This window comes from Neodiprion virginianus, chromosome 3, assembly GCF_021901495.1.
Source record: "Neodiprion virginianus isolate iyNeoVirg1 chromosome 3, iyNeoVirg1.1, whole genome shotgun sequence".
Taxonomy (NCBI): domain Eukaryota; kingdom Metazoa; phylum Arthropoda; class Insecta; order Hymenoptera; family Diprionidae; genus Neodiprion; species Neodiprion virginianus.
Window position 1 is genome coordinate 19,025,642 of NC_060879.1, and position 13,672 is coordinate 19,039,313.

Here is a 13,672-nt window from a genome sequence, read left to right on the forward strand (position 1 = left end):
GAAGCACCGTGTGCCTATCCTAATGCCGATCGTTTTAGTTTTACGGCTGCGCCGTGGATAATTCTATCGCGTTCCGTATGCATCGTCTCGTAATTCTCGTAAACGGGCTCAAAAATTCCTTTCATGGCTTTGCGTGGCTGGACGTGGAGGAAGTCTTGCGTACGCGGCGCGAGCAGCCATGAATTCAGTACTTTATTCTTGGCTATCTCAACGGCATTGGTTATTTTCGAGGAAAGTAAAGGGTAATATAAAGCGGACGATAGTCTGGAATCGCTTGGCTACGCGAATGAATTTCAATTTACGAAGAATGCGGTCGCTCCGCTGGAAAATTTGTATTTCCCGCCTCTTACTCGGTATAAAAATTTAGTACCAATCACTTCCCACTGATGGCGCTGCAGTTTCAACGGAAGATACTTTTCTATCATCGTGCACACCATGGAGTCTATAGTAGAAGGAGGGATTCGTTAGGGTTGATGAAAAGTTACCTGATTTTTGGTGCAAATAAGGGTGGTGCTTTTAAAAGTAAGTTACTTATCTGAAGTTAGTTTAAGCGTAACTGTGTAACTAACTTCAACATTCAGTTTGTATTAATCAGTGTCACGTCGGTTATTCTATGTACCCTTATTTGCCTAAAGAATATTACCACATTTTGAACGAACCGATCATTAGAGACTGTCCTCCTTTTGTACACTCCATAGTACACATAACGATCATTAGGGATAAAAACGGATCGCCGTGACATCTGGCGGCGCGATATGTATTACACTGACTGACATGAGCTGTATAAAATTCACGAAAAAACCCCTCTTGATCAATTTTGATAAGAACAAGTTGATGTCAATGTTTCATTGATGTTATGGATTTCTTTTACGAGCTTATCTAGCCACAGTCAAAGAAGCTTCTAACCTACAAGAATACACAAAGTATTTTGAGAATTTCATAAATTTGACAACACCTCCCACATTTTTTGAAATTCTCGCAGCAATTGTATGATGTTTAGTACACTTTCTGTGCCTTTTTTGAAAATTTGACGCTGTTTGTTAGTATTTAGTTTTTTTCACTAGTTTATTAGTTGACTTGATTTTCTCATTTAAAAAGTACTGACTTCTTGGTCGGAGGTATCGTTTGGCGTACTTAGATTGAATTTTCCTTATAAACCAACCAAATTACTAGAGCAGACGTACTGCACGGCTGATCAAGCTTCTCAACGTTCAAAAACCTCTTGAGAAGTACAAAAATTTCATTCTGTGATATGCTGTAGTAGGTACATCGAAAAGTATTAGACACGTATTTTTTTACTCGCTAATTCAGCCATTTAAGTGATAAGAAGCACTTCTGAAGTTGACCTCCTTCGAAATAAGAGATGCAATCACGGACGGCAAAAACACTGAGCATATTATCTTTTGATCGTAACGCGTAATGTCCAATTCGTTTTATGCAAAAAATGTCACGCGATTATTGAGAAAAGATGAAAAATTAGCGATTCATGGAGGACCTATGGAAGGAGGTTATGGTACGCTACTGCAGCTGAGTCAGATATTTTTATGCATTTTATCATCAATCTACCAAACTTTTCTTAACCAATCCACATCCACAATTATCAGTCCTATCGTTTGCCAAAGTTTGAAGATATTTGATTACTTAGAGAAAGCTGGAGGTTTAAAATACGATTTGCCGTATTTGACGGAGATCGTTATCCCCTTAAAACTGCACTGCAAGTTTCTTGCAGTTATAAAATTGTATAATATATGCAGGGTAATTTTAGCATCGAGTAAGAAACTGGTTTTTGAGTCATGTAAAGCGACTTTCAAAGCTTCCTTGAGACAGTTTGATGAATAATTCAGTAGAAAAGTTGGCGAGAATTTTCAAAGTGATACGGGAATTCTAAAAAAAAAATTTTGGGCCTTGCAAGCATATCCGCAATGTTTTTATCTAGTTTCGCTATTTATAAATGTAAAAATATCCTGGTCATTGACTTCTTAACCAAAATTCATGTATCAAAAAGCTAACCCTTGACTATATCGGAGTATTTTATTTCTTAACATTGTGTAATGGTGTATCAAACTCTGTAGATAATCATCGGACTGGATAATCTCCCAACGTCACGACATTCTTGAAATTCATTAGAATACACGTCGCGTCTCAGCCGGCGGGCGATGTAAATTATCAGCACGTTGTCTAGTGTGTCTCGTTGATGAATTCCGGTGGTGATGAAAATTTGAATAATCCCGCGACTCGTGTACCGATGTAAGCCAGCCACGTAAATCGCTGTCAACATCATTTCGACCAGGTTATTCTTAGGTCGAATTTATTTGCAACAGGACCGTGAAGGAATTCTGAGAATTAGTACACTTAGATTGTATAATTATCTTGTAAATATCTCAGCAAATTGATCCAGCTTCCGAAAAAGCGGGTCATCGTTACCCGCGATCCGAGGATAACGGTCGGCCGTCGATTAACGTTATTGGCCACACTTCGTGTATCCAACTGCTTGTATTTTTCCTTGTTTACACATGTATACGGTATAAACTTACGTAAGTAAGTCTCTGTGTCTTCCTACATGTACTCGGCGGCGTTTTTGCTATTTTGACAAGTCTTGCCAATTTGTTGCATTAAAACACTTGCGCGAAGACTGGAAGAGATTAGAAAGCAGGTAAATCGGAATCAAACACAAGCTGTAATCGCGTGCGTCAACGCAATACCTAATCCTAATCGGTTGTTATATCAGCAACTCATTTTTTTGTTCGCCATGTATTCAACATGCGATTTAACACCGATAAAAGTCATTGTCAGTCAAGTCGTTCAATTAATTATCAGATACTTCAACTTACGACAGGAATACATTCATCATTCCGCGGCCAACCTTTGTAACAATATATATATATTGTATATATGCACACACATATCTATAAAACGTGTCAAGATCATTGGCGAAATAATTACAACAATGCATCAGAATGTAATACATGAATTAGAAAACTATTACGTCGTCAAGTAAATTCGTTTCGCATGAATGTAACTATACAAAGACCATGTGTCGCCATCAAACTAAACTGTAGATAGGGTTACGTTGCTTTGGTTGGGAACGATGAGAAATGATAGTGCCATGTGAAATGGTCTTGAACCTTACCGGCATAATCAAAGCATTTTTTGTCACATCAGTCTACTGATTGCAGTCTTTTGGAGTAGGTATGATCAGGTGAAAATTAACAAACTTATAGACGTTGCCTTCAATATTTGAATGCAGTCCAAGTATCACATGAAAGATTCGTTCATCACTGAAAAATCTTCGGCTTTTGAATTCGTAAAAGTATTTTGTAACGGTGTAATTAAATTCATGCAGAAGTGAATACCATTTTCAGCAATAGCAACAATTCAAATTGCTTAAGTAATATTGTGAAAAGGCGACCAGAAACAAGCGTGATCGTGATTCTAAAAGGACTAGTTTCTAAAAAATCACAATCAAACTTCACGGCTATTTACCTCCACGTATGTATTTTTCAAAATAAGTTTTACAACACTCTCACGTGCTCGGTTGTTTTCACTTTATATCATGTCGCTTTAGTTGCGTAAGTTCGCACGCCTGCTGACGTGCCTCTCCGTTTTCATACGTCATACTCGGTGTGAAACACCAGCTGAACCACATTCCGCGGTGGTTTGCGTACGTTTTGGTAAACTTCGGACTCGAGTCGACGGTTTTGCGGAGGCGTGGGCGGTCCGAATGTTTATTCCGAGTAGGTACACCAACCAGTGATCGTAAAGGTACATGCATTCAGTGCCTTCGGTGTCCGCTGTGTCCACGCGACCGGGTCCAGAATCTCCATTCAAGTTTATCGTTCCGATAAATTCTTACGACTTGCTGCTGACAAGCAACGATCCCTAAGAATATCGCCAACCACACTCTCTCAGTAGTTGCCATTAGGGATATACGTTACAGTCAACGCTTTTCAAGAATGTGGCGCGTTACGATCAGGCACTTCACGGTCGCTTAATCTTCAAACTGAACGGTGCAATTGTACATAAACGAAGTACAGAGTAAAACTGACGGCAAAATCGTGAATTCTATGGTTGGTGGAAGGATCTTTCTGAAAATTGACTATATAATATATAATGTATTTTTCGTGAAACCAATGTGTTACGAGCAAAGTCCTATGCAATTACTCGATGTTTTTTTTTTAACTAGTTGAACTCACAGTTAAATCACAACAAGCCTTGTAATGGTACTTAAAGCCATGCACGTGAACTCACCCAAAGTCGTTTGAATTTCTTCGAAGCCATTGGTCACACTAGGTCTTGCGAAGTCACTGAAAGTCCAGTGACTTTATTCGAAGTCTTTTAACTTCATGTAGCCAGGAGTAAGTTAATTTCACTACATACTACCTGCGTAGTACGCCCTCAAGTAATAAGACCCTGGATCAATAAGGTAACCAGAGGAAATGTCAAGATTTCTGGTTTCTGATCGGTGTGTTAGATTTTTGATTTATTAGCATGGAGTCTGTATAATGTTTTTATATTACTTCGTAAACAGGGTCGTTCATCGATTGTTGAAAATTTGACCTTGCGTGAGAGAAAGAAGCTACTTATGCTGGTTTCAAGTAAAGTCGATTGCCTTAGTAAGCAATCCAGTTCAGCAACCTATCGACGAACCTACAAACGTAATTATTCAGCCTTTAAAAATTCTGTTTCGATTGAACCCCCGTGTTTTTATTGTCTCGTGCATTCGCTTGCTTTCTTCTCAGCCTTGAAGACAGTCCTGGAACCAGGAGATCAGGATTCAATTCCGTAGATTCTTCTTTGAAGAAGAGACGTAAAACATGACTTGCTATGTAGCCGCAAATCATCGATACCAGGCAGCCCATGGGACAGTACCACATGTAGGAGATTCGGTACAGATAAAAGTATGAACTGTCACCCGTGCTTCTGCAAATAAACGATTATGGGAGTTAGACTAGCTGAGATCCGAATTTTGGCGAAGGCTTTGTGTGGTATAATTCGATATGAACTCTTCACGGATCGACAACGAGCAAATTGTTTTTGACATTTGGAGCAAAAGAAAAAACCAGAAACTCGATTCATTTTTACAACCAAATCAATTACTCACTCAGCTCTGGTAAAACTTGACAATCTGGTTATGTCAGAGGTTGTGTTGCAGCCCGCTATGGATACGGCCAAAGTTGGTGCCGATGGTTTCGGCTGGCCAAACCCGACCCAAAGACCGAAAACAAGACTTATTAGAAGTCCGGTGACGGCACCTCGCTGAGTGGCAGATTCGGTAAACATGCCTAAGGTAAATAACCCCAAAACTGGCCCTCCAACTACGCCAAATATCGTCAGTGCAGCTTGGAGAACACCGCCAAGATACTGTGCCAGAAAAGCGATCGCTATGCAAAGCAGACCCACTAGAAAAGCCAATGCTTTTCCAATGTATGCGAATTTGTTCACTGGAAACTCTATGTTCCTGAAAGGAGACGTCAATAAACCCTCATGTATAGTGCGTATTTACTCTATTTCTGATTCTATTACCTCCATATATACAGCGGCTTCACGTAATCCTCGAGAATCACTGCTGATAGGGAGTTAAGAGCGGCGGATACGGTACTGAGACCGGCGCTGAAAATACCGGCGATGAAGAGTCCGGGAAGTCCAGGAAACACCGACAGTGTGTCCATCACGTACAGGGGCATTAACTGATCGGTGGATGAAATTCTTCCAGTTGTCAGAGGGTCGCAGTTTTGATATTTCGAGTATATCGCCAGTCCAGAGAAGCATGTTATCACCGACATTATCACGGCGATTGGTAAGCTCCACCAGAGTGATGCTTGGGCTGATTTCAAGTCACTAGGGTTTAACAAATACAAATTTTACTGGCGATCATTAAACGCTTGAAAGGCAGAGATGCAGGTAATCCAACTACCGGGAACTCACTTGATAGTCAGTAATCTTTGAACTTGGACTTGATTGACTCCGTACAGGGAAAGGTAGGTGAAGAACCCGCCAAATGTCAGACTCCACCAGGTGTGGCGAACCGTTGGATCGGCAGATATGCTTCAACAGAGAAGAAAATTGATTATAAGTCGAAAAATAGAGACTGTTACTTTAACTTTGATTCGAACAGTTCCTTTGGGATTACGTCGACATGATGGAACTGCTCACGGGATGGTAATTTACCTGTCAAATTCAATACGGTCTCCAGCTACGGCGATTTTCCATATCTCATCGATACCTCCAACTTCAACGGCGGCGGTTATTCCTACCGTGAGGACAGCAACTAACATTAGAAGTGCTTGGAATATGTCAGTGATGAGAACTGCTTTGATACCACCAAGGCTGGAATAGCATGTACAAACTAATCCGATTACTATTATGCTCGCAGTTTTCGAAAGACCAGTTGTAGCTTCAACAGCTAATGCGGGGGCGTAAAGAACAATCCCTGTGTAAAGCAGTAGCTGAAGCGAGATAGCACTGCTAGTGATTGTTCTTGCAACGGTCCCGAAGCGTTTCTCGAGGTACTGAAAGTGCAGAGTGGTTAGTAACATTGTTGAGCTTTCTATTTGCTTATTTCTTACGAAGCTCATCAAGGAGAAACTTTAACGTTGCTTCTTACCTCGAAAGCACTCGTTGCTTGGAGTTTGAAGAATACGGGCAAGTAAAGGTATGCTACAACTGGCGTGGCTATAACGTAACCGAGATTAACCACCACGTACATAGTCCCGTATACGTAATTTTCGGCACTGGCACCCAGAAGACTGACAGCTGAGAGAAAAGATACCATCAAACCTATCGCTACCGGGGCTGCACTCATCGAACGATTTGCTGTGTAATATTCCTGAAAAGTAGAGGTTACTTCATTTTTTGTGTACAGGTACGACTTTTTCAAAATTACGGATATGCACCTTAGAATAAGGCGAGGGCTTTAACTGGCTTAAAGTGAATACATGAATTCTAAAGAAGTTGACAAGACTTGAAAGTTATTTCACATTGTTTTAATCATGACTTCAATTCAATCGATCTCACATGTCATTGTGCAATGTCAAGTGATTGAACAATTTCAAGTGAATTCGTACAGTTGACAAGTCTTGCATCGGAATCTGTTCCAAACAAGTGGCTAATTCACGCTTCGTGCGTTGTTTGGTTTATAAAAATTAACGCAAGGTGAGAAAAAACCGTTGGTCATGACCTTGTCTTTGCTTACCTCGGAAGTCTTCTGTCTGCCTCCGGTAAATCTGTAATAAACACCGATGCTCGTACTGATAATAAGCATCAGTATTATCACAACGTAGTCCCACACTTGCAGAGTCTCTGTCGCCATCTTTTGCTGCTTTTAAATCTTTCCGGAATTTTCGTTGTATTTCGAAATATCGAATAACGTTTGAAGATTCTGTTTAGAAATCGTAAGCAGTCGTGATTTTTTCCTCGAAATGCAGACACTTGTATTTCATTTGAATTACACTTAGCGATCCTCTTCGAATGCTTATTTTAGCTTTAGGGTAAATCACTTATGGATTTTGTTTTCTGTAACATTTTACCTTTGTTGGTCTTCGTATCTAACCAACCACTGTCCACGTGGTGAGGAAAGTTTTTACGGAAGAATTTGTAGAAGGTTTTTCACTTGTTCAAGATACGTCACCTTTTAATACACTTCATTCATACTACCTCAAGTCCGAGTTATTTAATATAACAGATGTTCCAGACTCACCTACCTATCCACCCCGATATTTCATGCCACGCTACGCCGAGCCACGTTGTCTAAGATTAGAAAAGGTTGGTTTAACCTCTTCCCCCTGGTCTTCTGGGGACTTCGACAAGCCCGTAATCACTAGCGAAGAGCGCGTGATAGACTGGAGACGTTTTATCAGCGTGAATCCATTTATTGCAGTTTTGATGCGTATCTGGTAGATCGAGTTACGAAGGTACTTCATATTTACTCATAGTCGTAAAGTTGTAATTTTCATGCAATGCTGATAAAAATCGAGTTAATCGTCAAGACAATCAAGTTCAGACCTTAGGCTGGTAACAAAAATTAACTACAATATTTTCATAGACTTCCGTCAATACCGAAATATTAATTTCCATGACTAGATTTTAGACGATTATGCAGTAATGGCATTACATTTTAGCATCGACATTTTATAACGACGCTTAAATCCAGATTGGATTTGAAATGTTTTAGTTCTGAGCTCACGAAACTATGTATCTTTGAATATCACGTCTGTTTCACTCACAAGGTTACCCCCTTTAGCATAGCTATCGATACAAAAAGATATTCAACATTATTGGCATCGAAACGTAATTGTGAACAGTATAGAAGCAAAGATTAGTTCCCATGCTACGAACATTAAGGAATGTGATCGTGGGAGATAACCGCCTACACATGGTGCTACCGATCCATTCGCGATCTGTGTACACATGTATCTCTCATCTGATTGCAGATCTCTGTATGTGCCGCTATCCCCTCCTCCCAATTTATTAGTCAATTGAAATCGGTATCATTCACTGTGTTTATCTATAGATTTAAACATTATCTCCGAGCGAATTAATTGCTCAATTCGCCGGTGCGATACCTGCTTTTATTATAATTGCCACGTACAACGTGCTCGGTGTGTAAATCACGCGACGCCACGTTGTGGCTACAGCGTCGAGTTTCGACAGATAACAGACGGAATTTCAGTGTTTATCGTAAGACACCTTGATTTTTGCCGATATCGATGCAGTCCGGTATGTTACACGTTGCATTAATTTTATGCAATTTTTTTCACATTAGATTTGAAAGAAATTTGCAAATGCATACAGACGTACGGATCACAGTTACTGTCTACATGTATTTTAAATGATGTACGAAAAGTTTACGATGAGTTTTGAATGTAGGTATACAATGTTTTACATGGATTGGAATGAATTTAAAATTTTCAAATATGATATTGAAGTGTTGTTATTAGCAAAAAATAGTTGATCATGGTTTTAGTGCGAACTTTGTTTAAGGTATATTTGGTCGTTGATTTTCCGAGTAATGCCGGTCTAGATCCTCGGAAAAAAGTGATTCCTGCCGCCAAGAAGATGGGAGGACGACTTTAATTCAAATCGAATGACTTTACCCATTTTAGTCCACCCCATTAGATCTACCATTTTGATATCATTTGAAAATAGAACATAAGATCGGATTCAATGACCTCAAAAACCACTACAGAGATATCTGATCTACATGCAGTTTTGAAAATTCTTTTTTTCCAAAGTTCGATTTTCGAAGCCTATGGAGCATGCGTGAAATATTCAATTCCCTAACAGTGTGGTAAAACGATGTTAGCGCATGCGCGCAACTGAAATACTCCATTTTACACCCTAGGGTTTTTTATTTTACATGCGTACTTTCGAATAATTCAGTTTGACGCACTGTGTCATTGAGCGTAAGTTACCTAACCCTAATTTGATGACCTGTTAGTCGCGCCTCCGTTGCTTCTCAAATCAAACATTTTAACACACGTTTATTGGGAAACGTAGAATGTGTCATTCGTAAGGATGGGTGATACTATTTACTGTACTATTCCAACACACGTTTGTCAGGTAACAGTTCTTTCTCGCCTGACAAGAAGCAATTTTTACGGAACTGCAAATTTTCCAACTAATTGGAGTACAGGATTATTGAAAACCAATAAAATAATGAATTTTGCAAAGTGCACGGTTCGAATTCTCATAGTTGTATAATATTGTATAATTAGATAAGTTGTAGAAAATATCGTACATAGTTTTCTTACGCAGGATGACCTTTTGCTTCTTTCAGTCACACTGGACCTCCCCTTAAATCTAATTTTTGAATTATTTATATAACCGGGACGTAAGAATTCCATCTAAAAAATTATCTGTTCTATGATTTTCACTGGTGTTGTAAATCTCGAACCTCAAGTCCTTGATAGTCCTTTTGCGTATTTAAAATTATCCATATCAATGAATATGACTAGCATTTTAATCACAACTATGAAATAGCTAATTTTATGGATATAATCGTGGATTATTTAAAAAATTGAAATCACGAAGTACGACGGTAGGCAATATGCATGACGCGTTTGTCGCACCTTTCTTCACGCCCGCATCGCCGTTGCGGTTCGTATTCCAGGTGTACCAATACATACCGTAGTTATAGCAGCATAAGTACATTTCAACATTACACGTACAAGAGTTGCACTCTGCAAACGAGCAGCGTAAAGAAACGGTTACGGATAGAGAGCACGGAGATCTCCTAATGCTAAGTTGGCATCGCATTATCGAGCAGCAGGCAGTTAGCGTAACTTAGCATTAACATAAACATAACAATACGAGGAGTTATTGCTATGGAAATTACGGTGATATGAGTATCATGGGAATGCAGTGAAAATGAACGGATAACCGATCAGGCGAGTTTATTTCTCGCGGCGTTCGCTCATTCATACTGTTACAGACTCAATAATCACGTCACATTTCCGGTATTCGGCAAAACGAACATCCGGGAATCCGAAGAGTCGAGAAGCGAATGAAAATTCTGTCCTCATTCTTTTACCTTTAACAGGTGAGGCGAGTCGTTAGTTTCGATTCATATAACGTAAGCGTGTTTCTGCCCTAACTTGCACACTTTCGAAAATTACGTTCCACAAATATTAAAATTAAGCCAACTCCCAGAACCACGTATAAACGGAGGCACGTTAACGCCTCCTAACTTACGAAGAGGTGGCTGGCTGCAAGCCGAGCTTTTGCATTATGCATGCGGACTTGGTGTCGCGTATACTCTCGACCATTCGGATCACATCGATGCCCAATGGGAATATATATGCGGGCTGTGCTGAAGTCAGACCTTCTTTGATCAGGCGTAAATGTACGCTGAGGATTTTGCCTTTAAGACGAGCCCAAGATCGTTTCAGGATGAAGAGTACGAATCGAAAGATAGGAAAAGAGAAGAGATTCTTTAAACATATCCAAGAATGTCATTCCAGCCCGGGACGGTGAACACGAATTAAACAAGATCAGTTCTATTAATTAGACTCGGAGATGAGCAAATTGAAATAACACGAGCTAAGATACTCGTATCGACAATATCTGAAATTGTTTTATAATTAGTAAATCTAGATGATTAAACTCTGGTGTTTTTGAAGAAATTTTCATGTTTTTGAGCGCATTTTTATCGCTGACTGGATACCTGTAAATTGTATAAAATTACCTGTTCATTGTCTAAATAACATTCGAGAAATTTCACATTACAGTATACTTGTAATGTCTTAAATGAAATTGTTAAGGAACATTTGTTGTACCATACTGTACTTAAACAAATTTATACTCAGCCCGTCTGGAAACAACTATTTGGCAAATATTTTCAGGCTATCCATAGTGAACAAATTAAATCGAAAACTATTGAAACTGAGTCAAAAACACAAGAGATATAATCAGTTTGAAATTTCTTACTTGTAACCATCTCTCAAATCGTTGGTATCTTCTGTTAAGTGAATTGGTTCAGATTCATTTCTATTGCACACCACGGAAGTTCATAGCAGGTATGGATGTTGATTAATTAACGTTAGGCATTAGCGGATATAACATCTTACGCATATGATCAGATAAAAATATCACCTCCGTAAAACTTGACGCAAACAGCAGATTGTCGGGTACTTCTGCCTTATTTTAATCGACGTTAGCGTTTTTGGCTGCAAATAACGACTGCTATTTTCTGATTAATATGATAACGGACTATTTATGACTGACCAAGATCTTATTCATACTATCGATATTTTTTTAATAAATCTTACTCGCATTTTGGTTCGCCAATGATAATCTTATCTTATTTTATCCGATGTTGTTTCTTTTAGATTAGGTTTTGTACAGGGTTCAGATTTTCATCGCAGATCTTTTCCGATACATTCTTCGAATATGTCTGCAGCGAATAGAAAATTACTTAACAAAAACGGATGGTTTGAATATTTTACTGAAATGTCTAAAAAATGGTTGTACAATTGCAGTAAATCATATTTGTCCATTAAATACGAACTAGGTATTAGTGACAATTTTAATTTTCTATCAAGATCGATCGATCATAAAAAATCTCCATAATAAGCAAATAGATGAATGCTACATTTAGCAATCATTTTACCATTTCATATAACTGCCACATAGTTGACTAGGTTTCATAATTCATTCTGCAGAAATTCATCATCCGAATTCAGCGTTACTGGGAGCTTGAGTTGCTGAGTAAGCTCGATCGATCGAGAACTATGATTCCGGAGCAGTCATAAAATCTTATATAGTTACATCACGACTTCCAACTCGGAGACTTTCGTATCGTTTAACATTATTCGTCTACGAGCAGTTAAAGTTACAAAATCATTGTAAGGGATCCAAAATGTCAACGATGTTCTTCATTTACCTTCCGCTTGGTCTTTTACATCACGGTTCTTGAATCACCCTTCGATACCGGCGTGCAACTGATCTTGGAAGGGAGATGGATACCGAACGACGATGTGGCGCGTTGAAACTAGCATCCTCGGGGATGCCTGGAATGTAAACAACGCCCATCAATCACAGGAGCGAAGAGTCGACACGGTTCTGGGTACAGGAAATGAAAGATGGCTAGGTTAGGGATTATAGGTACGCACAGAAGCATCTTGGTTAGCGCGTGTTACGCAAGTCGAGTTAATACGTGGACAGTAGAAAGTGTGTTCTTGGCGTCGATTATCCTGAGGTTAGCGATTCGTCGCGGTTGAGGTTTAATGCACGCGTTTCTAGGAGCCGAGGCCTCGGACGTGCGCGAGGACAAGCCATCTCACTCGCTGTTCAATTTTAATTACGATACCCTCTACGATAGCTATTCTGGCTTCTCTACACTCCGGGAGGCACAAGCCAACTCGCAGCTCACAGTCCCCACATTCCGTCCGTTCCACTTCTAATGACCGCGGCTTCCACCCGTCGACAGACGCGTACCTTTCAGCTCCTTGGTGCCGTTCTTACTGACGAACATGGCCTAGGGGAAGATTGGAAGGATTAGAAGGACGTGAATGATTCATCAGAGTCCTGGTAGTTTGAAAATTTTGCTTTATCAGATCTGAATTGAGGAAAGATCATTCACCGGGAACCTTCCAAAGCTGCGAACCTTCGTGGAAAGGGGTGCAATTGGGAATTTGTCGACTGCTTACACCAAGGTGGACTGAAATCCTGTTAATTATTCGCTTTCTGGAATAATTTAGAACAGATCTGGAGGGCGGTGCGACGAACATTTTTCCACCCCCAAATAATGATCACCCTAATATAAATGCTGCTCGATATGTTTCAATGGTTCCATTTATCCGAGTGGCACGATCTTCCGTTCCGAATGCACGAATGTGAAATGGAACGTGATGAACATTTTGATGACCGAGTGCCATGTCTTAATTACCAATTTCGAATCCAATAGCTAATGCCACTGCCACTTAACTCTAGTCCGAATGATCGAATTGTTAAAAAGCCAGACACTGATTGAGTTGCTTTGTTCAAATTGTCATTCTCGAAGTTTCAAGCTGTGAAAAGAACGAAAACAAACTCCTACAACGTATTCTCGTTCTTGACAACGTTTCATTTCATTATTGGGTAGATAATACATGTCAGGTATGTAAATTTATGGTTTTCGTTTTCACGGGCCAATAAACCGTTTACCGTTAAACCGAGGCAGGCGCGCGCGCCGAAG

The 13,672-nt window shown here is 39.7% G+C and overlaps 2 protein-coding genes across 12 annotated transcripts in view; one reads left to right on the top strand and one right to left on the bottom strand.

Annotated features, from left to right (window-relative positions):
• The window catches only part of LOC124300089 (protein expanded-like), a 140,955-nt gene that overhangs the window by 59,282 nt on the left and 68,001 nt on the right, over nucleotides 1-13,672 (top strand). The window lies entirely within an intron of this gene.
• LOC124300090 (putative sodium-dependent multivitamin transporter) overlaps nucleotides 3,556-13,672 on the bottom strand; it is a 68,003-nt gene continuing 57,886 nt past the window's right edge. For 2 of the 7 annotated variants that reach the window (XM_046753764.1, XM_046753765.1), the window contains 6 exons: nucleotides 6,605-6,826; nucleotides 6,169-6,509; nucleotides 5,926-6,045; nucleotides 5,524-5,838; nucleotides 5,102-5,458; nucleotides 3,556-4,920 (listed from right to left, as the gene is read on the bottom strand). In XM_046753764.1, the coding sequence (XP_046609720.1) occupies nucleotides 4,671-4,920; nucleotides 5,102-5,458; nucleotides 5,524-5,838; nucleotides 5,926-6,045; nucleotides 6,169-6,509; nucleotides 6,605-6,826 (1,605 nt within the window). In that variant the 3' untranslated portion in view covers nucleotides 3,556-4,670. Of the gene's footprint in view, nucleotides 4,921-5,101; nucleotides 5,459-5,523; nucleotides 5,839-5,925; nucleotides 6,046-6,168; nucleotides 6,510-6,604; nucleotides 6,827-7,192; nucleotides 7,890-13,672 lie in introns of those variants that run through there. The other 5 variants (XM_046753760.1, XM_046753763.1, XM_046753758.1 and 2 more) reach the window with 5 other exon arrangements.